Here is a 22,080-nt window from a genome sequence, read left to right as displayed (position 1 = left end):
ATTGTAAAGCCAGTCTAGTTTTCTTGTTGCCGTTATCATTCTATTTTGTTTCCTGTTTTTAGCTGAGAGTTCTTTGATTCAGAACTCTGATCCTTTGTCAAGTACTATGCGAACTGCAAATACTTCTTCCTAAAGCGCAGCTTGTATCTTAGTCTCCAGAACAAGGCCTCTCACAGAGCCCATGTTTTCATTTCATGGACGGTGTTTTCAGGGCAGAGATGAGTGACAACCCAAACATTTTTCCTATGTTGTTCATCTCTCTATATTGACAAATTTTCATTTTACATTTAAATTTATTATTTATTTGGAATATGTCAAAGATGTGTGGATTGGGTAAATCTACTGTTTGTTTTGCTATATTTATTCTGTCTATGGGTATCTAATTGCCAAACATTCTTTCTGAAAAGACTATTTTTTTCCTCCATGGAATTACTTTTGCAGCTTCTCCCAAATCAGGCACATTTGGGAACATACGTTTATTAGTTCTCTATTCTCATCCATCGATCTGTGTCTATGTGGCTGCCGGATTCATCCCGGACTGTTACACTGAAAGTCTTTTCAAACACCAAGACTATTATTTATATAGTAGTCACTGTATTAATCCTCAAAATGAATAATGCCATTTTAAACAACATTTTTGGGTATTTTGATATTTTTGTTCTTAAAAATATTTTTTTTAATGAAATGTGACTTACTAGTCCCGCTGACTAAATATAACATAAAGCACTGCAAAGTTCAGGAAAAAGAATCAGAACAATAGTTGTTACGTAATAGGAGAAAGATACCTTGGGTTACAGTGTTCCTGTTTCTGTCAATATAAATTAGTCCTTTAAATGAAAAAAATATAAGCAACTCTAACAATTAGAGCATATACCTGAATGTATTCCAATAGACTAAAGCATCAAACATGTCTTTTGAGCTGTGAAAGTCCATGTGTTTCAAGACTTGGAAAGCCTTTTAGGAGCCTTTCGGCCTTAAGTCTATAAATTTTTATTGTCCATCGTAAAGCTCCTAAAACTTTCTTGGATGATTTCCAATCATTTCCTCTCTACAGAAACTAATCTGTTGAATTGTCTTTCCGACATTTACTTTACTTTAACTGTGCAAATTATATCTAAGTACAAAATACTCAACAGCCATACATATTGCTCTAATTGCAATTTTGAACTGAAGGAGAACAATTAGACATTAATTGCAATTAGAAGGTTTTATTTGCTCAGAATTAATTTCTTTGCTTGTCCTACTTGCATAATGACAGCCACAAAACCTAACATCCAATGCCACCAGAGTCCATTGACCACAATGTGAAACAAAGCTCTCAGGGATCCCTTCTCAACATACACACTATGCCTCAGGCACAGACAACAGCAAACTGCCTGACACAAAAAAGCACAGGAAAACATTCAAGGACACAGAAAGACTGACACTAAATTGTCCAGCTGCCCTCACCTGCTGCATTTGCTAAAGCCTGACATGGACCAACTCAAAGACCAGACCAATTTTTCCAATTATTTGCTAACCAGAAATGGACAAAGAAGCACTGCCTTCAAACCTCTCTTGTGTATCCAGTGTTTCTCTCCAGCTATTAGATATGCCAAGTTTTCCCTACCTGAAGAGTTGGCTAAGTAAAACTATGCACCGTCAACAGAGAGCAGCACAAAGAAATGTCTTCTTGAAAGAAGTTGACTCTTTTACCTGTTTGACATCATATGCCAGAAGAACATATTTTAAATCTGGTGAAACCGAATGTCTTGAGGCTTTGAAGGTTACCTAGAAAAAAGAGAAATTATTGTCCTAAAATATTAATAAAAATAATTAACATCACTTAGAGACATGAGTAAACTTAGAAACTTTGTGGAAAATATATACTATAAAAAACACAAATAAAATTCATTTGTTTGCATCCATGAAGTACAGTTTAGCTATGCTATTCTATAAAATTTATAAATTCACCTTGCATAAATATAATTTGTATTGGCATTATCAAATTCATTCTATATTTGCACATCTGCATGCCAGGCATGTATGATTATATAGATGAAAAACTGGGAGAGTGGGTGGGTGTCATTATATTACATACAGAAAACTCAGACAGGCAGACATCCTGACACAGTGTGCCAAGGTGCCACTGGGAATGGAAGCCACTTGGAACTGAACTCCTTGGAGATGTCCCACTGCCTCCCAGGGTCTACCTGGCTGCGGAGCTGGGAGGATGGGACTGGGATACAGTCTGTAATGCCAACGCAAGTCCTCCACCCAGTGTGGGATACGGGCATCTTCATTGAAAAATGTCCTACTATTTTTTTTTCATTTCAGGAAGAGACACTTCCTTCCTTAAAATGGAAAAGTCCTTTGAAAGAGTAAGCAGGAAATGTTTGCTTATAAAGACAGAAGCACTGAACAAAAAAAGCATAGACCAGGATCTGAAGGTCACTTCTAAGGCATTTGCCTTGTAAGTTGGGGACAACAACACAGAATATTGAAATAAATGAATTGGCTCACATCAGTCTACTATTGATCAACATAATGTGTGAAGTTTAAAGCAGAACTTCATTGCAAAGCCAATTCAAACTGGCTTGTGTGAAAAACTTGGCTGCTGTCTCTTGTTTCTTCTGGTTTCTTGGAAAATCAGAGAAAGAGTTTAGCTGTGGTTTATGGTATGAAATTTTGGCTTCAGTAACACCATTTTGATTTTCAGTCTCTTCTTTTAGGGCCTCGTATCACAGTCAAGTCCAAGGTGATACCTGCTGTATTTTTACTGAACACTGGAAACTTGTGTGAGAAATGGCATAGTTTGTTCATTCCCGTGCCAGACATACAAGAGAACAAATGGTTTAGGAAGCCACAGCGTTGGGTGATAAAACCATTTCCAGAGAATAATGCCTATATACAGTCATCTCTATAATCATTACATGAGAATCCTTCTGAAAAAATCGTTGAAACAAAGATATGAAAACATCACATGTGGTTTTTTTTTTTTTTGGCAGGGGGGTAGAAAGCACAAAATAAACTTATCATTGGAGTCAACCTTTCCCTAATTTTTTCCATGTTCTCCTTTATAAAGACATTCTAGAACATCAAAGTGAGCATTGCCAATAATTAATCTTAATAAGTTTGGTTTGGGGATCAGTGGGGTTAGGTTGCTATTTGTCACACCTGCTTCCTATATCAGAATGTTGGTTTGAGTCCCAGGTATTTCACTTCTAATCCAGCTTCTTGTTAATGTGTCTGAGTTGGCCCAAGTGCTTGTGTCCGGTAGGAGATCATGGGTCCCTTGGCAGTCCTGGCATCAAAGTGGAGCCCTTTGAGGAGTGAATCAATAAATGAATGATATTTGTGTGCATGTGTGTTTGCGTGTGTGTCTACCTGTGTCTTTCCCTTTCTTTCCTTCACTGTGTCTTTCAAAACACACACACACATACTTTAAAAAAAAAAGAAACAGTTTGATTTTCATTCTTAAAAATTGCTTAATTTTTCAAAGGCAGAGTTAGAGTGATAGAAGGAAACAGTGTCCATGCCTAGAGCTGAACCAGTCCAAAGCTGGAAGCCAGGAGCTTCTTCTGTGTCTTCCATATTAGTGTAAGTACCAAACACTTGGCCCATTCTCTGCTGCTTTCCCAGCCGCATTAATGGGGAGCTGGATTGGAAGTAGAGCAACTAGTATTCAAACCCATATCCATTTAGAATGTTGGGGATGCAGGCAGTGCTTAACCCATTATGGTACAAGATCAGCCTGCTTGGTTTTCATGTTCCAAAGAACTATTTCAATAATGACAATAGCAAGGAAAATAACAACATCAGTGACTAAGAATCCTGCTGTTATCACAGTTTTCAACAGTCCTGAGTGTTTCCGTAATACAGACAACCCAATCCCTCTTTCTCTGTGTGTTTCTCATTCATCAGCTTATTGTGTGTTCAAAGTTGGTAGAAATTAGTCTGTGGGGAATTTACAAAGACATTGAAGATACAAGGTCATCTCTCCTAGCATAATAGTGTCTGGAGCTGTAGTGTTCTTTAGAGAAATTATTAACGGGAAGGTGTAAGAAAGCCTATTGTTTAAAAAGTAGTTAAAAATGCAGTGTCCTTTCCCGTATCCTACTGGGATTAGAAAACTCTAACTTTCTAGTAGTTAATCATGTTCAAGGTCACAAAAAAGGCAACCACTATCAAGAGCGTCCCAGAGGCCCCCTTTCTGAGTTCTTGCATTATCTCAGCAACAAGAGTGTGTTTGCAAGAACTGTCCCAGTTTGGAGTCTAAATTATTTAGACAAAAATTGCACCTCCTTTCTCTGTATCCACCTGCATGCAATGTTTCTCACACAAATTAACTTCACGCTCTCAAAGGTGTGTCTACGCCTCCAGTAACACCATTTTAGCATCTTTTACAGTTTCTACAATTATCCTGTCTGGCACCTAATTAATTATCACTGTTCTCTCTCCAGCTTATGTATGTAGTACACACCGCAGGAAGGAATCCAAATATCTTTGCAAGGGTCCAAACTGTTGAGCCTTCTCTGCATTTAGAGAGTGGTATGCTGCAAAGAGACCTAGGTGAGGCAGAAAAATGAACACTCCTGTGATTCAGTCAAAGGGCCTTGGATGTCTCCTGCAAATCCCTTTGAAGATCAGTCATTAATGGTCTCATGGTCACATGTGAAGAAATTGGAGTGTTCACATAGCCACAAGAGAAACCTTGTTGACATTAACCCTGCTTCCAGACATTAATATAATATTAATATAATTCTAGTTAGTTTCAACTTGATACGGTTTCAAATTAGTGTTCTGGGAAGTTCATTACTATAAATAATGCCACATATTACCTAAACATTAAATAAGCTAATTACTATTGAACTAGAAAGATGCAGAAGTAGTTTCTACAAGTGTTTATTTACTGCTGTTATTCAGCCATGAGGCCCACTCATGCATCTCTGACACCAGAGGACCGAGGACATTAAAATTTATGAATCCTGACATGTAGAAACATTACAGCTGGACAAGTTAGGATAAACACAGGAAGTAAATATGCAGGAGGCTACACAGGCCAATTACACAAGAAATAAGACACTAGATCAAACTGAGGAAAAAGAAAACAAAGGCCTGTTTTCAGAGAGTGTGTGAGCATGTTGTAGTACCTCATTGCAGGACATAATTCATTTCCATCAAAACCCACTTGTCCAACATTCATTATGTGAAAAGCACCATAGTAAGCCCTGAAGATGCTACTGAGTTAGGAAACAGACTGCATTTTCTGTCCCATATTAGCTAGAGTAAATCTAGCAAGATGAGTCCCTTGTAGTCCATGGCAATGGCAGGATCCAATTCCTAAATGTCTTAAAGGGCTGGGTAGGTCGAGTCAGAATGAATGTGCTTGGGCAAGAATAGGACAGATGGGGTAGTCTGGCTGTAAAAAAACAAAGGGACAGATGCCCTTTAGCTCCATATAAGAGCTTATGCAGAGGCAGTTTTGATTTTGTTTCAAAATGCTGGAAGTCAAGATGTTAACTTTAAATATTACGGTTGAAAATCATAGTCTAGCAGCCAGTGTTGCAATGCAGTTAGCTAAGCTGAAGTCTGACTGTTGGCATCCCAAGCTAAAGTTCCACTTCAGGACCTAGCTGCTCTTGCTTCTGATCCAGCTCCCCCCTCTTGTGCCTGTGGAGGTGCAGGAGACAGCCAAACTACTTGAATCCCTACCACTTAGTTAAGGAGTCCCAGCGGAGCTCTGGACTCCTGGATTCAGCCCATCAGTTTCAACTGCTGCAGCCGCCTAAGGGAGGAGCCAGCATGCAGATCCCTCTCTGCCCTCACTCACCACCTCAATCATTGCACCTTTCAAACAATTACTCTTTGAATATACTATAATCCAAACCTTAGAAGCAAACGGGTGCTATATCCTTACTATATTTGTATGCTGCCTAATTTTTGATTAAGTAACACTTGCCATTAAGTCTGACTAGAGAAAAAGTAGGACAGACTATGAGGTTTAAGTAACAAAATCTTCCCATGTATTTGGCAGTAACATAAGTGAAAGTTCCATTACGCAATGACTGTTAGTCAAATGAAATTATACAATCTATTCAAAATGCACAAGAGGACGTTAAACTATTGGGAATGCTAGGGACAGTGTCCTGTAGGATTGCAGATGTAAATAATGCTTGTGTTGGTATCACCATGGAAATAGTGGCACTCATGACTGCTTCCATTCATGGAGACATTTAAGCTCAAAGTGCAGCAAGCTCAGATCTGAACACAGAACTCTCACTTGAGTAGCTCAGGATTTCTTTGTTAAAGTAATTGCAAAAACATGGAAGCAACCGAAATGCCCATCAGCAGAAGATTGGATAAGAAAGCTTTGGTTCATCTACTCCATGGAATACTACTCAGCTATTAAAAAAAAATGCAGTTCTTTGTGGCTAAATGGGCCCAACTGGAAACTATAATGCTAAGGGAAATGAGTGAATCCCAAAAGGTTAGATGCCACATGTTTGCCTTGATTTAACTTGTAATTTTTTTTTTGTTTGTTTGGTTGTTTATTATTTTTTGAACCTGTCATTGATACTGTCTCAACCCAGATGTTTCGAAGAATGGAACTTGCATTATTTTTAACATATTGTTTACCCAATACTATGTCAATCAATTAATTCCATAATGTTGTATATTGATACTGAGGTTTTGTTGGGGCTTTTAACCGACCGGATCTTTACTCTGTTAGCCCTACCTTCAGACCAGAGAAGGTCTCCCCAAGAGGCCACTGAACTTATCTGGACAATAAGACGCTGAACTTTATGCTAGGCATGGGTTTGCAAGGAATGAATCTCAACTGAACTTGAACTATGGTTATGCAACAAGGTGGAGGAATCCACCATGGGGGGAGGGGTATGGGAGGGGTGGGGGGAATCCCCAGCGCCTATAAAACTGCACCACATAATACAATGTAAACAACAATAAAAAAAAAAAAGCTACCTGGGATACTCATCTTTAATCTCCTGTTTGTAGTATTGTCCAGGTCAAATCCTTCCCCTTTAAAGGAAAAGATGAAATCCCTCAAAAAAACACATTGGACAAGAGTCGCTCAATAATGCTAAACTTACTATGGATACACGAGTCAACAATACTTTTATCATGTATCTAGAAATATTTTCCTTCTTTTTGTTTTTGTTCCATCCCTTTTGCTTGGTGTTATACCGTCTCTGTTCTCCTTAAATACAATCTTCCTCTAAAATATCATCGGAACCCTCTTCCTGTAAACTTGCTCTGTCCTTTTTAACTCCTGTGATTCATCAGACTTCATATGTAGATTATCACATGCTCAGCTTCTGTCACAGTTGATCACTGATTCGTGATCACTCTAGTAAGTTGTTTGGGGCTGTAATGTACATCTTTTATTGCCACAGTAATGTTCCTAATAAGAGGCTCCATTGCAAAGGATTCACATTCATCAGAGGCATTTAAACTAGAGATAGAACTAGAATAATGATGATATTCTAAGATGTCAGATATTTAAGACCAGGGCAAGAAATCTTCAAATATAAACTTAAATGTCAGAAGTGCCAGAAAATGTGAAATATACATTTAAGTAGCTTGAAGCAAAAACAAAACAAAACAAAACAAAACAAAAAAAAACAGGTGAAACAAGAGGTGAATAAGAAATGAGGTTAAAATTAACACACATTATGGAGAAAGGCTTGATTGGCTTAAAATTGAGAAATTACATCAGTGTAGGAAATGAACAGTCGAGGTAAGCATTCTTACAGTTCTAGAACAAGTCAGTGTTTGAAAAAACGAAAAAGAAAAACAATAGAAATCACTATTTACCAAAATATCTTGGTCCAGGAATTTCAGTTAAATAATCTCCAATAGCATAAGAGTATAGGCACACATATTGCTTGCTTTTTTTCTTTAAATTATCTATCTATCTATCCATCTATCTATCTATAGAACAGATTGAGAGAAAGCTTTCATCTGCTGAGTCTGTAACAACAGTTGGAGCAAGCCAAAAAGAGGAGCTAAGCACTCCATTTGGGTCTCCCTTGTGGCTGGCAGGAACTCGAGTGCTTGAGCCATCATCTGCTGCCTCCTAAACCCATTAGTAGGGAACTGGATGGGAAATGGTGGCTGGACTCAGAAAATGACACTGTGAAATGGAAATGGGCATCACAGTGTTGGCTTAATTCCCGTACATCACAATGCCTGCTCATATGCATATTTTTGTAGCAGAGAGAGTTGAAATTATGAATGCAACTGTTCATAAACCCCACGGGCTTCTACTTCTGCTCCTTTAACCTTCACTCAACCAGATTTCTCCATCCCCACCACACACTTATGCATAACTCTCTCAATGCTTGATTGATTTGAGCTATACTTTCCTTCACTATCCAATCTCATTATTAGTTTATTGATAACTGACAAAATGTGTATAAAAGTCATTTATCATTGTGGGAAAATAAATGATTAAATTTTCAAAGCTGTAATTAAGTATATGTTATGCATCAGTTTTCCTGACAGTGCAGTCTCTGCATAATTACATTCCCTTGCCTGAGCATAGGAGTTTAGGAAGCTGATTGACTTGAAGTTGGGGGGAGAAGAGGAAAGGGTGACTATTCAGTTTTAGTGCAGAAAAGAATAAGCAAAAGAAGCTGGAAAACAAGATGATAAAACTGAAACCCATAGTGTGAAGCCAGAGTTGGCCTGCCTTCGTCAAACAGAGCAAACAAGCAGATGGACAAGCTTTTGCCTTTGACTTCAGAACAAAGCCATGATTGGTCTTCTATAGCCATAACTCGGTTTCTATCAGGCAATGTTTAATATATAATCTTTTTCAGAGTGTTTCTTGCATTGTCATCTCTTAGCTATTCAATGAATAACATGTTAATTTTCCTGTGATATTCACTCACTATATGTTTATTTCATGTGTGTCTCTGTTTCTCTGCCCCTTTCTTTTTTCTTAATTCCACGATTTTATTGACCCAGAGGAACTTATAAAATAACACAAATAAAGAAAATTCCAGGTAATTTTTAAGACTATTGAATCAGTACTGACTGATCCATGTAGAAGGCCTTGTGTGTATCTATCTTATTCAATAAAGGTGAGCAGTTACAACTATATTCTATAAATTTAGATCACAGATTGTACACTAAAATATTTAAAATGCATTTTAGCTTAAACACTTTGAAGTTAGTGATCACTGAAATCTATTAATAAGATTAAAAGACAGGAAGACAAGGTGACTTTGAAGAGAAGAATGCTAGTATTTCTTCACCCAAATATCAATAAATTAGAAAGGTTGTGGGTGAAGAAGCACAGGGATACGTTAAGTGGCATATCTATGCAAATTACTTCTTGGAAGTTCAGTTTGTCTTGGTCTAATGAATCTTCCAATTGTCTTAATGCTTCTTTCACACATTTCCAATATATTTTTCTTTAAAATTGTGCTGTCACACTCAAGTTCAGCTGCATGCAGTAAAGAAAGAATGAGGACCTGCACCAAGGTGTTACGAGTTAAGCTCTGACTTGCAACACCAGTTCCTGTATACCACAGCACTGTTTCCCAGCCTGGCTGCTTTGCACCTCAGTTTCATTAATGTGCTTGAGGGGACAGCAGATGGTGAACCATCTACATAAAAACTGGGGAGACCCAGGTAGTGTTCCTTGCTCCTGGCTTTAGCCTAAACTAGTTCCCACTATTGTGGCCATTTTGGCCTAAACAAGTGAAAGGAATATTTCTCTTTCTCTCTCATTCCTTCTGTTGCTTCCTCTTGCAAATAAATAAATGAGTAAAGCTTAAAGCAACAAGCAAACAAATAGAATGAAGAATCTTTGGAAACCCTAAAAAAGTCACATTAGAAATGCAGGATCTTTAATTTCTTCTCTGACCCATTGTTCGTTTAATAGCATATTGTTCAATTTCCAAGAGTGCCTATATTTCCTGGGGAGTTTTTAGTTGTTGATTTCCAGTTTCATCCCATGGTGGTCTGAGAGGGTACATGGTATGATACTAATGTTTTGGAAGTTGTTTAGATTCGCTTTATGTCCTATCATGTGGTCGATTCTGGAGAAGGTGCCATGCACTGCTGAGAAGAATGTATAGTCTGTGGCCTTAGGATAAAAAGTTCTATATATGTCTACTAAGTCCAGTTGTTCTATTGTTTGTGTGAGCTCTGTTGTTTCTTTGTTGAGTTTTTGTTTCGTAGACCGGTCCATTGATGTTAAAGGCGTGTTGAGATCGCCTACAAGAAATGTGTGGGTATCTATGTCTTCCCTTAAGTCTGTAAGTAATTGCTTTACCTAACTAGGTGCATTAAGATTTGGTGCATAAACATTAATGATGGTGATTGCTTCTTGATGGATCATTCCTTTCACCAGTATAAAATGGCCTTCCCTGTCTCTTTTGATGTCAGTTAGACTGAAATCTATCTCGTCTGAAATTAGGATAGCTACCCCAGCTTTTTTTTCTCGTCTATTGGCGTGAAATATCTTTTTCCATCCCTTCACTTTGTTTCTTTGCATCCTTTCTGGTTAGATGTGTTTCTTGTAGGCAACAGATGGTTGGGTCTTGTTTGATGATCCATTCTATTAATCTCTGTCTTTTGATTGGTGAATTTAGACCATTTGTGTTGACAGTTAAAATTGAGAGGTTGCAATTTTGCCCTGCCATGCGATTGTGTTTTGTGTGTGTTGTTGTTGGGACAACTGGCTGATAGCCTGTAGAAACAAAAAGATAGACCCACATCTATCACCATACACTAAGATCCAATCTACATGGATAAAAGACCTAAACCTACATCCAGAAACCTTCAAACTCTTGCAAGAAAATGTAGGAAATACCCTGCAAGACCTAGGAGTAGGTCCCGACTTTCTAAGAAGGACACCAAAAGCAATAGCAGTTGAGAACAGAATAAACAAATGGGACCTCATCAAACTAAGAAGCTTCTGTACAGCAAGGGAAACAATCAACAAAGTAAAAAAGCAACCCACAGAGTGGGAGAAGATCTTTGCACACTACATAGGCGATAGGGGGCTAATTTCCAGGATATACAAAGAACTTCAAAACAACCAAAAAACCAAAACAAACAAGCCACTCAAGAAATGGGCACGGGAAATGGGCAAACATTTCACAAAGGAACAAGTCCAAATGGCAAACAAACATATGAAAAAATGTTCCAGCTCCCTGGCAATAAGGGAAATCCAAATTAAAACATCGATGAGGTACCACCTAACACCAGTTAGATTGGCCCACATAAACAAGAACACCAACGACGCTTGCTGGCGAGGATGCGGGGAAAAGGGAACCCTACTCCACTGCTGGTGGAGCTGCAAATTGGTACAGCCTTTATGGAAATCAGTCTGGAGAACACTCAAACAACTCAAAATCTGCATACCATATGACCCAGCAATAGCACTCCTAGGAATATATCCAAAACACCTGTTTTACGACAAACCAACATGCATCCCTATGTTCATAGCAGCACAATCAGTAATTGCAAAAACATGGAAGCAACCGAAATGCCCATCAGCAGAAGATTGGATAAGAAAGCTTTGGTTCATCTACTCCATGGAATACTACTCAGTTATTAAAAAAAACAAAATGCAGTTCTTTGTGGCTAAATGGGCCCAACTGGAAACTATAATGCTAAGGGAAATGAGCGAATCCCAAAAGGTTAGATACCACATGTTTGCCTTGATTTAACTTGTAATTTTTGTTTGGTTGTTTGTTATTTTTTGAACCTGTCATTGATACTGTCTCAACCCAGATGTTTCGAAGAATGGAACTTGCATTATTTTTAACATATTGTTTACCCAATACTATGTCAATCAATTAATTCCATAATGTTGTATATTGATACTGAGGTTTTGTTGGGGCTTTTAACCGACCGGATCTTTACTCTGTTAGCCCTACCTTCAGACCAGAGAAGGTCTCCCCAAGAGGCCACTGAACTTATCTGGACAATAAGACGCTGGACTTTATGCTAGGTATGTGCTTGCAAGGAAGGAATCTCAACTGAACTTGAACTGTGGTTATGCAACAAGGTGGAGGAATCCACCATGGGGGGAGAGGTATGGGAGGGGTGGGGGGAATCCCCAGCGCCTATAAAACTGTATCACATAATACAATGTTAATAACAATAAAAAAAAAGAAATGCAGGATCAGTTTTCCTTATCATAGCTTTGACTAATGTTTGACATAATGATACCCAAAATAAACAGGAGAGCTAGATTTTTCCAATCAAAACTCACTTAAATTAGTTCTTATAATGACATTTCACCACGAAAAAATGTTTGTAGATAATGAGCTTGCATATCTTTGTGGTATAGTTAATGTTATACGATATGATATATGCATTTCAGGTATTTCCATTATTAGTATGATTCTTTCTGCGTATAGGCAGGAAGAATGGTACCAAAATTTTTGCAATATCTCATATTTGGGAAAACAAGGGAAAGTATAATGACCAACATTAATTTGATTCACAAATTTAAAATGTTTTAACCTTGTCTTTAAAAATTAGATAAAACAGAGGTTTGAAGATAAATTTCCCCAACAAATGATTGATTTTTCCCCCTATTTCAAAGGCTCAATTGAAGTTGAAATAATACCAATAATTTTACATTAGCATTGATAATTCCAAAGAATAAGGGGATGCAGATTAATAATTAAAAGGTCATTTGAACCAAGTTTCATATCTTCTTACAGATTTTTCAAAAATTTCATATTGGGTATATACTTTCTCCTTTCTTTTTCTTGTTTGAATTGCATTAATTCTATATTTGATATAGTGTGGTTCATATTTATCCAATGAAAACAGAGGATGCCCTGTTACATTTGAATATCAAGTAGACAACTGATATACTTTATCAAAAAAGAATAAACCATGCAAGCATGAAGGTCACATTTGGAGAATGAGATTCTCCATAGCTGTGAAGATAGGTCAATCAGAGCTAAAAGCAAACGTGAACACATCAGTATCAAAACGTTGAGTGACAGAAGCATAAGATCACGGATGCCTTTTTAAAAGTTCAAATACAATTCAGATAAGTAGTATGTCAAGTAGGCAAATATCATATACTGCAAATCAAATTCAAACATTAGCCAGAAGCCCAGGAGGGTATAAGAATGACGTACACAGTTAATTATTTTAAAATATGACACTGATGCACTAACTGGTACAGTAACGATCAATGTTCAAAGTTATGTTTCACTTTCCTTCTTCTCTGAGAGTCCATAAATGTGTGCCATGTGCAGCTGAGTAGACGGGGTTTCTTGGAGTGGTTGCCTGATGGCTTCTACGTGCATGTGAATGTGTTCACATTAAGAACACAGTCAGACTTAAAAGATGAGTTATACCTTCACAGCCAGCTGTTTTAAGAGATCCTATTAATTCCACATGCTTTTCAATTATTGCACATTAACAGATTTAAGCATGCCCAACAAGACAGAAGCAAATGGTTTCCCTTTAGTGATAAACATTTCTATTAATACATATTAATCATTTTCCATTTATTTTTTTAACAGTGTATGTTTCTTTGCTGTAAATGTCATCCATGTCTTCAGATATCTTTTTAAGATATATTTACTTGAAAGGAAGAGTAACAACTCCTTGCTCAGAACACAGTTCCTGCAGGAAAGTGCAAGAACCAAGGCTGGGAGCAGCCCAGACCAGAGCAGGTTACAGTATGCACTGGCATAGGTGTGGCCCAGGTCTGGGAGTGGGACAGACTGGGTCAGTTCATAATACCCACTGGCAGATCTGAGAATCAGGAGAGGGTGCAGGACAGGTTGGGCTGCAACACCAGCCAGTTCACATTAGGGCTGTGTCCATGGGATGGCTGGGCTGGGCAAGGCTGCAACACCTACCAGCAAGAGTGTAGCTGAAGGCAGGACAGTCTGCTCCAGTGTACAGCACCTGCTCGCAATGCCGAGGTAAGACAGGCCATGCCAGACTGAACCATGGCATCTGCCAGCACAGGCAGGACTGGCAGGGGGAGGTGAGCCGGGTGGGGGTGCAATGTGAGTTTAATTATGAGGCCACTGTTCCTACCAGTGAAGTTGACGGCTGGGACATGAGCAGACCAGGCTGGGCAGGACTTCAACACTTGTTAGTCTGCATGTGATCAGGGTTAGGGGGAGAGCCAAGCTGGGCTAAAAGACTATACCCACTGCTGATTGCATAAGCCAGAATAAGTGCAGGCTGGTTGAGCTTTGCTGAAGTATCAGCTGGCAAGTGATGGGACAGGGGTAATTCTTGTTAAGCTAGACTACATAACCATGTGGAGAATGCAAAATCTGGGATTGGGAATGGACCCAAAAGAGGTCTTTATGGATCCCCCCAACTGAACCACTGGACTTAGAACTCCAACCATGGGGCCTGGCGCAGTGGCCTAGCTGCTAAAGTCCTCGCCTTGGATGCCCCGGGATCCGATAAGGGTGCTGGTCCTAATCCCAGCAGCCCCACTTCCCATCCAGCTTCCTGCTTGTGGCGTAGGAAAGTAGTTGAGGATGGCCCAAAGCCTTGGGACCCTGCACCTGTGTAGGAGATATGGAGGAATTTTCTGGCTCCTGGCTTCAGATCAGCTCAGCACCAGCCGTTGCGGTCATTTGGGGAATGAATCATCAGACAGAAGATCTTTCTCTCTGTCTCTCGTTTTCTCTGTATATCTGATTTTGCAATAAAAATAAATCTTTAAAAAACAAACAAAAAACCAAAAAACAAACAAACAAACAAAAACCACAAAAACCTCCAACCATGGGGAGAATCATAGAATCTGAGATCTTTCCATGGAGTGCATCTGTCAAAACTGGGCCTCCTCAGTGGCTTAGACGGAGCAACATACTGAATAGTAATATGCATGTGGAGGATTTGGCAGTCCAGTGGGGCTGCAGAGGACATCTGGTACCATAGCAGAGAAAGGAGGGCAGAACAAATTGGCCAACTCCCCCAGCCAATTATTGACAGTAACGATGTAGGTGAAAGGAGACTCTAAGGTGGTCTATGTCAACCAATGTGCCTTGGAAGGATTTCCTCATCTTTGGATTGGTAAGAGTGACAGCATGTTGCAACTATTGAAACCACTTAGGCAGAACCCTCAGAACTTGTGCCACATCAGTACCCTGGGATGACATTGGGTAGCTGTTCTCCATCCCAGGGTGCTGAGGTGGTTGGGATGCTGGATTTGGCTTCTCCCCTTATCTCCCTTCTTCCCCCGATACAGGAAGTAGAAAAAAATTGAAAACACTGGTCTCAGCAACTTTCCCCTAAACTTTGACCCTTCTTTCCTTAATCAATTATGTAAACATCACCAAAAATAAAGAAAAAGCAACAGATAAATACAGAGAAACAAAGAGAGAGATGGAGAAATCTTCCATCCATTGACTCACTTCCATAATGGCTGCAATGGCTGGGGCTGGGTGCCAGGAGCACAGAATTCCTGCCAGATCTCCCACACAAACGAAGAAGCCTGAGAACTTGGCCATGTCACACTGCTTTTCCAGGCTCAGAATCAGGGAGTTGGCTGGGATGCAACAATCTGTCTTAGAATTAGCTCCCATACAGAAGGCTAAGTTTGCAAGTAGCTGCTTAACTTGCTGCACCTCAGCACTGGCCGTTGTTTAGTTTATTTTTTTTAATTTAATTACATTAATTTTTAATTAATGTGTCCACCATATAATTATAATTTATTATTTGCATCCATTGGTGTACTAAAATATCTATATCTTGTAATTACTACATGAATCTGTAATAGAGACAGGCAGGGAACAAGCAATACAGTTAAAGATGGCAAGAACCATCTTTGAACAGTTGCTCCTAATGTTAAATGGATATGACTCATCATACTTGGTACTCATAAAAATAAATTGGCTTGCAGTCTAGGTCATGAGTCAGCATCTGTAAATGACCCATCTCTGTAAAAGCAAAGGGAAATAATAAAAGAAATGAATGATTTTTTTGTCTCTCCTGGCAAAATACTTCCTGCTCTTTGGAGAAAGAAAAAGGGAGCACAGAATGGAATCAAATTCATTGTAATCCCAATAAGAAACAATCAGGAGATGTCACCTTTATCAAGTTCTTGAGCTCCAATTCCAAGTTCTAGGGTAAGATCTCTTTTGGCTTTTCTGGTCACGTAGTCATTATAGCAAACATCAGCTGCCTCTATTGTGTTTATGAATTAAGTCAGATATTTTCTTTTTTTTTCCTTTTATAAAGATTTAGTCATTTTTATCACAAAGTCAGATATGCAGAGAGGAAGAGAGACAGAGAGGAAGATCTTCCGTCTGATGATTCACTCCCCAAGTGAGTGCAATGACCGATGCTATGCAGATGCCAAACCAGGATCTAGGAACTTCTCCCGGGTGTCCCACAGGGGTGCAGGGTCCCAAAGCTTTGGGCTGTCCCCGACTGCTTTTCTGGGCCACAAGCAGGGAGCTGGATGAGAAGTAGAGCTGCCGGGATTAGAACCGGCGCCCATATGAGTCTTATAGAATGCTGTATAGAAAGCTGAGTGTCACTCCTGCTTAATTTTATAAGTCCATAGAAGAGTTGCATCAAGCATAAATTTTGCAGAAAACATTCAGTCTACAGCCTCTTTCTCGTGAGGTCACATGTGGTGCAATAATAGCTTCCTAGTTCTTCTCAGAAAGTCAAATTAGCTGAGAGAACCTATTGGACCACGAGGTCTGTGGTATAAGACATAGCATACATAAACAAAAAAGTTTTCGCCAAGTGCAAAAAAAGTATAGGGCAACACAGGCATACTGTTGAAATATATATTTGCACATTCTTATATATACACATATACCCCCTGAAACACATAGTGTTTAAGATCGATGAAGAAGCATGAAGGAATATTTCCAGAGAATCTTCATACAGGTACAAGGTAATTGCATGATTGCTCTAAGAAATGGACATTGATGAGAATGAGGAGAATTATTTTACTTATACACATGTGACATATCTGTATGGAATTTTATGTGATGATGGAAATGTGTCATAACTTTGTTGTGCATTGTGGCAGCCGTGGATCTTATTTGGTAATTGAATACACCATAAGCAGCTAACATGAGTAAAGGATGACTTGCAAGTTTTACCTAATAAATTTAAAAGTAAAATCCAGGATCAATATTTTACTTGCATCCTTCATAGTGGTAACAGGGTTAAAAAGAAATCACACCTAGAACACCTGACTCCATCTTCCTCTAAAGCAGATCCTAGGAGCAGGGGGTGGAGATGAACTCAACGGATTGTATTTCGGACATTCGTGAAAATTGACACTTTTTCCCCCCCAGGGTTTGGGTAGAGCCCAGCCCTGACCTTCCCAGGTATTTGGGTCTTGCTAGGAATCATCCCTATTTCTCTGTCCTTCAAATTAATGAATGCAAATGAAAAATCAACTAAAAAAAATAGTCACAGGTGTCTAGTAACTATCAAATTGGATAATGAAATGGAAACACATTTATATTTTAAACATACATTTCTGCTTTCTTGTTTTATAATGTCAATGAAGGAAACTGGAAATGATGGTTGCACTCAGAATTAACAACATATTTTACTAAAATATCAATTAAATATTCCCAAAGTGCATTTGTAAGTGATAGACATAAAAAGTGCTCTACTTGATTTGAGTGCATGAAATAGAATACTTTATTCTACTTTATTTTGCTTATTTTACTTGTTTTTTCAGAAGTTATTAATATAAAAAGATACAGATGGATGATTGTTCTGTATATATAACAATTACATTTTTATTTGCTATTTTTATAACACATAGAATATAATTCCAAGTATTTTTTTAAAACAATATAATACAAGCAATAATCTTACTCATTTTGCTAAATATGAGTTTCCCTTTGTTTAAATGATGATACAGGTATTAACTTAACCCAGTTGCATTTTTTCCTTCATTAAAAATAAAACAATGGCATACACAACAGGCATACTGCATTTTTAAGGTAAGCACATTATTCACAATCATCAATAGTATTCGAACAAAAATGGTTTCAAACATCTGTGTTCTGAAAGACATTTTTTAAATTAGTAGAAAAAAAGAAAATCTATTTAAGGCTGGCTTATGAGTTTGAAGGAGGCTAGAAATGGTTTATAATATTAGTCCAGTTACCAGAGGGAAGCATTGTTCATTATAATCTCTTCTAATTTATGTAGTTCCTTTGGACCATTGATGAATGAGAAGATGCGGTGATTCAGTTAATACAAGAGCATCTATTATCTAAACAAGAATAATACACAGCACACAAAACAAAGTCTTCAAAGGCATTTTAAATGTAAATGAGTTTCCAATTATGATGAGAGAACATCAATTAGTGAGAATAAGACTATTACAGTTTGTTATTTTTGGGGGGATGTTCCTTATGTTCCTTTCTGTTTCACTAAAACAGAATGCAGCACATAAAAGGCGAGTAGGAGATGAAGGACAGGGAAAATATACAAAATCTCAAAAGCAATGTCAATACTTTCCAATTTGGCAAGAAATATTGATGTACTTAAGAAGCCCAACAGATTTCAAATATAACCAATTCAAAAAAAAAAAAAAAGATTCCCATAGACCCATTCTGGTCAAAAGAACAAAACTGAGAAAAAGAAAATCATGAAGATCAAGAGAAAAAAACACTATATGAAATCCTAAGAAGTCATAGAGGACAGAACAGAATCAGACTGAAATCTTCAAAACATTAAAAGAAAAAATACCAGCAAAGAATCCCAAAGTAAGGTCTCCTTTAAGCAGACGATGCTCTCTTTTAAAAATAAAGGTGTGGGGTGGTGTTGTGTTGTAGTAGCTTCCGCCGGGACTTGAGGCACATGCTTGCCGAGTGAGTGCCAGCGAAATCAGTTGCTGGCTTCTGGCTGTGCCTGAGCCTAGCACAGGCTAGTGCAGGCATTTTTGGAAATAAGTCAGAGTTGGGAAATGAAACAGGGGATGGAAGATGTCTCTCTATATTGTTGTTTTCTCTGCTTGTCCCTTGCTCCATCTTTCAAAAAAGCAAAATTGAATAAACAGACATACAAATCTGAATTTGGGAATAAACAAGTGTTTCCAGCTAAGCAAATTCTACTTATTGTGTACAGCTATAACTTCTGTGACGATAGTGGGATAGAGTCAGAAGTAATGGAGTTGTGTAGGAAAAATTAGATACAACTGGAATTAATATTCAATTAGAATATTAAGATGCCTGTTATATTATGAATAACACAAAGCAGCAAATGTGGGGAGGGTTTTCAGCATAGCAGTCAAGACAAGATTTAAGGCATGTTTGTCCTGCCTACGGATTCGAGATGCTAAACTCTTGCTCAGGCCAAGTTTGGGAAAAAGTGGAGATGCATCAAACAGCTGTCTTTCCAAGCGGGAAGTCCAGCTTGAAATACAAAGTGAAATACAGAGATCAAATACCTACATGATTTTAATTTCTATGAAATTAGACCTTCAGATATATTGTTTTAAGCATGTTGATATCTGTCAAGATACCCATTTATATACTAATAATTATTAGATATAGATGCAGGTTAACTAACAGTAACAGCTTACTCTGGGAATATAAATGATAGCCTTGGAAACATGCTGTTAGGTGAATAAATGTGTCTTAGGATCTCGTTTCTAGAGAAAGCTTCATGATAAGTTGGGGTGAAATCTAAAACTGAAGTGTCTATTTCAGCAACCTTTCGCCCAAGTGACAGTCTATGGATGTATAACAATATGGAATCAGAGTTATCATGTCATAGCATGAACACATAAAAACAGTAAGAGTACCTCTTTTCATATATGAACTTGAATTTGCCTGAGTGAGTCAACAAGGCCACGGTCCAAACTTTTCTTTCAAATTTGTAATTTTTTTTATGACATCACATTTAAAACATTACTTAAATTCATTTTCATAGCAATATAACTTACAGATTTTGGACAAATTAAGTTTTATAAAGTAATCAAAAGGTTGTTTCCTAAATGAATTAAAAAAAAACATTTTAATCCTCACTGAATCATATTATTCCATTTGTCTCCCTAAGCGTGCATAGATGGCATGAATGAAGATCCTTCTTTGGTGTTTAATAGTTGGAAATGATCTAAATAATATAAATAAAATGCAATACTCATTTTTGAAATGAATCATGTGGTTATAAAGACTTATTTGAGCATTATCAAAGTGGAAAATAAAATAAAACATGATGAGGTCCAGCAATTGGGAACCATAACTGCCTAATCTAAAAATCATGAAATTCAATTATTCATTAACATGATATACTAATTAAGTTACATTGTCTGGAATCCTCACAGGCATTCGGTTTTGATACATGGTTTGTCTTTAAAAAAAAAAAAAAGACAGCAACAGCAAGTGATTCCAGGAAGAGAGAGACATAGATGAAAAACTAGTGACTGATACCAAGTTGCCTGGAAAAAAAATCTGAATTAGAAACATACCGATATGATATATATATAAAAAATTGGAATCACATGTTTAGCCTATCCCTAGCAATATGCAAAATAAAAGAAATGGAAGGCAAGTGATCTACTCCTGCAGGTGGGATCAGGGCAGAGCTGCTTTAAAACCAAGAACATACTGCTAGCTGAAAGCCTCAGTTTAGAATCCCCTCATAGCTACCCAGGCAAGAGTCATTATGTTGATCTCACCTAAAAGTTCAACGCTTTTAACCATCAGACATTTTCCCTCCCTTGCATTTCAGTTTAGAACAATTTTTTGTTTTTTGTTTGGGCTTCATTCTTGGGAGCCTTGACATTCCTGGAAAGATCCTTGGTGTTTCCTGGGAGGAGCTGTCCCTTGTCCTTGCCCTCAACTCACTACATCTCCAAAATGATTTAGAGTTGTCCAATGTCTCCTGGGGCAAAACCACCCCAAAGCGAGAACTAGTATATAAAGAAAGAAAGTGCGTTGTTCTGAACACACCCGCATCCATACGTGTATGGCTCCCACAGATCCATTAGCAATAAACAGTATTATGATTAATCAACATTTGGATGCTGACATACATGGCCAGAGCCGAATCCTAAGAAGATAACAAATTCTTCCTGAGCTCCCAAATGTCGCCACATGGCCGGCTGGAATTTTCATTACTTTTACCCAATAGCATTGTATCTGCATTGCTCTATTTCTTCATGCAATACTTATTTTCTAACACACAAATCATAAAATCAAAATTTTGATGGTGATACAGAGAGGTGGCTTAATCATCTTCACACATTCAGTGGCACAAAAACCAAAAGGACAAATGAACAAAAAACCCAGCATGGTGTGTGAGATAATAAATATTGTCTCTGTATACAAATCAACCAATATTCCGTGGCTCTGGTCAAAGCTATTATTCTGTGATGGCCTGTAACAGACAGTGGGCCAAAAAATGCATAGCAAACATCTCCCCTGGACTCATTCTGTTTCCGCATAGGAACTTTTCCCTTTCTCTCAGTTTTACCCTATTAGGACAGCATATGTTTTAAAGTGTGAACATTTTCTGAGATTTGATATTGCAGTGTTATTTCTCAATTACTATTTTTTTAGCTCTTTTTTTTTAAAAAAAACCAGCACATGCAATCCCTCTTTACTTGAGGCTTTATAATTTGAACACATGGGACTTGGACTCATGTTTCCAATATTATTTTAATTGCAAGAAGTGATTTGATAAAAAAATTTATAGCTGCTAGTGTTTTGTGCCAAGACCCATGATGATACACTCACTATTGACAGCAGAAAGAGTATAGCTAATACTGATGAAACACTGCTCCTCATTATGCCAGCAGGAATGAGCTTTTGTGTCAAATAGTATTGACTCTAAAAGATAACAGTTCCAAACACTGAGGAGTGATTAACAGCAGTTTTGGGGGCTAAGCAAATTTTATTTCCATTTTCCTATCGAAAAATTATATGCCCTTTAATTTCCTCCTTCATTAGGAATTGACCTAGGTCCAAAATCATAAAGCACCTTATATAATTATCTCATGACATTTATTTTGGCTTTATTTTTTAACAGCTGTGGCTAATACGGTCACTATTTATAGCCTGCTAACCATGATAACACATCAAAAAATACCTGGTCATCACATTTGAAAATGTGGCTAATTTGAGAAAA

General features: G+C 37.9%; 1 protein-coding gene across 2 annotated transcripts in view; it reads right to left on the bottom strand.

Annotated features, from left to right (window-relative positions):
- Window positions 1–22,080, bottom strand: part of DPP10 (dipeptidyl peptidase like 10) — a 1,236,914-nt gene that overhangs the window by 310,953 nt on the left and 903,881 nt on the right. For both annotated transcript variants that reach the window (XM_040979106.1, XM_040979105.1), the window contains exon 5: window positions 1,696–1,770. In XM_040979106.1, the coding sequence (XP_040835040.1) occupies window positions 1,696–1,770 (75 nt within the window). The remainder of the gene's footprint in view (window positions 1–1,695; window positions 1,771–22,080) is intronic.

Source organism: Ochotona curzoniae, unplaced genomic scaffold, assembly GCF_017591425.1.
Source record: "Ochotona curzoniae isolate NIBS_2020 unplaced genomic scaffold, NIBS_Ocur_1.0 contig_3037, whole genome shotgun sequence".
Taxonomy (NCBI): Eukaryota; Metazoa; Chordata; class Mammalia; order Lagomorpha; family Ochotonidae; genus Ochotona; species Ochotona curzoniae.
The sequence above is the reverse complement of the archived record's forward strand: the minus strand, read 5'-3'. Positions and strand labels throughout refer to the sequence as shown.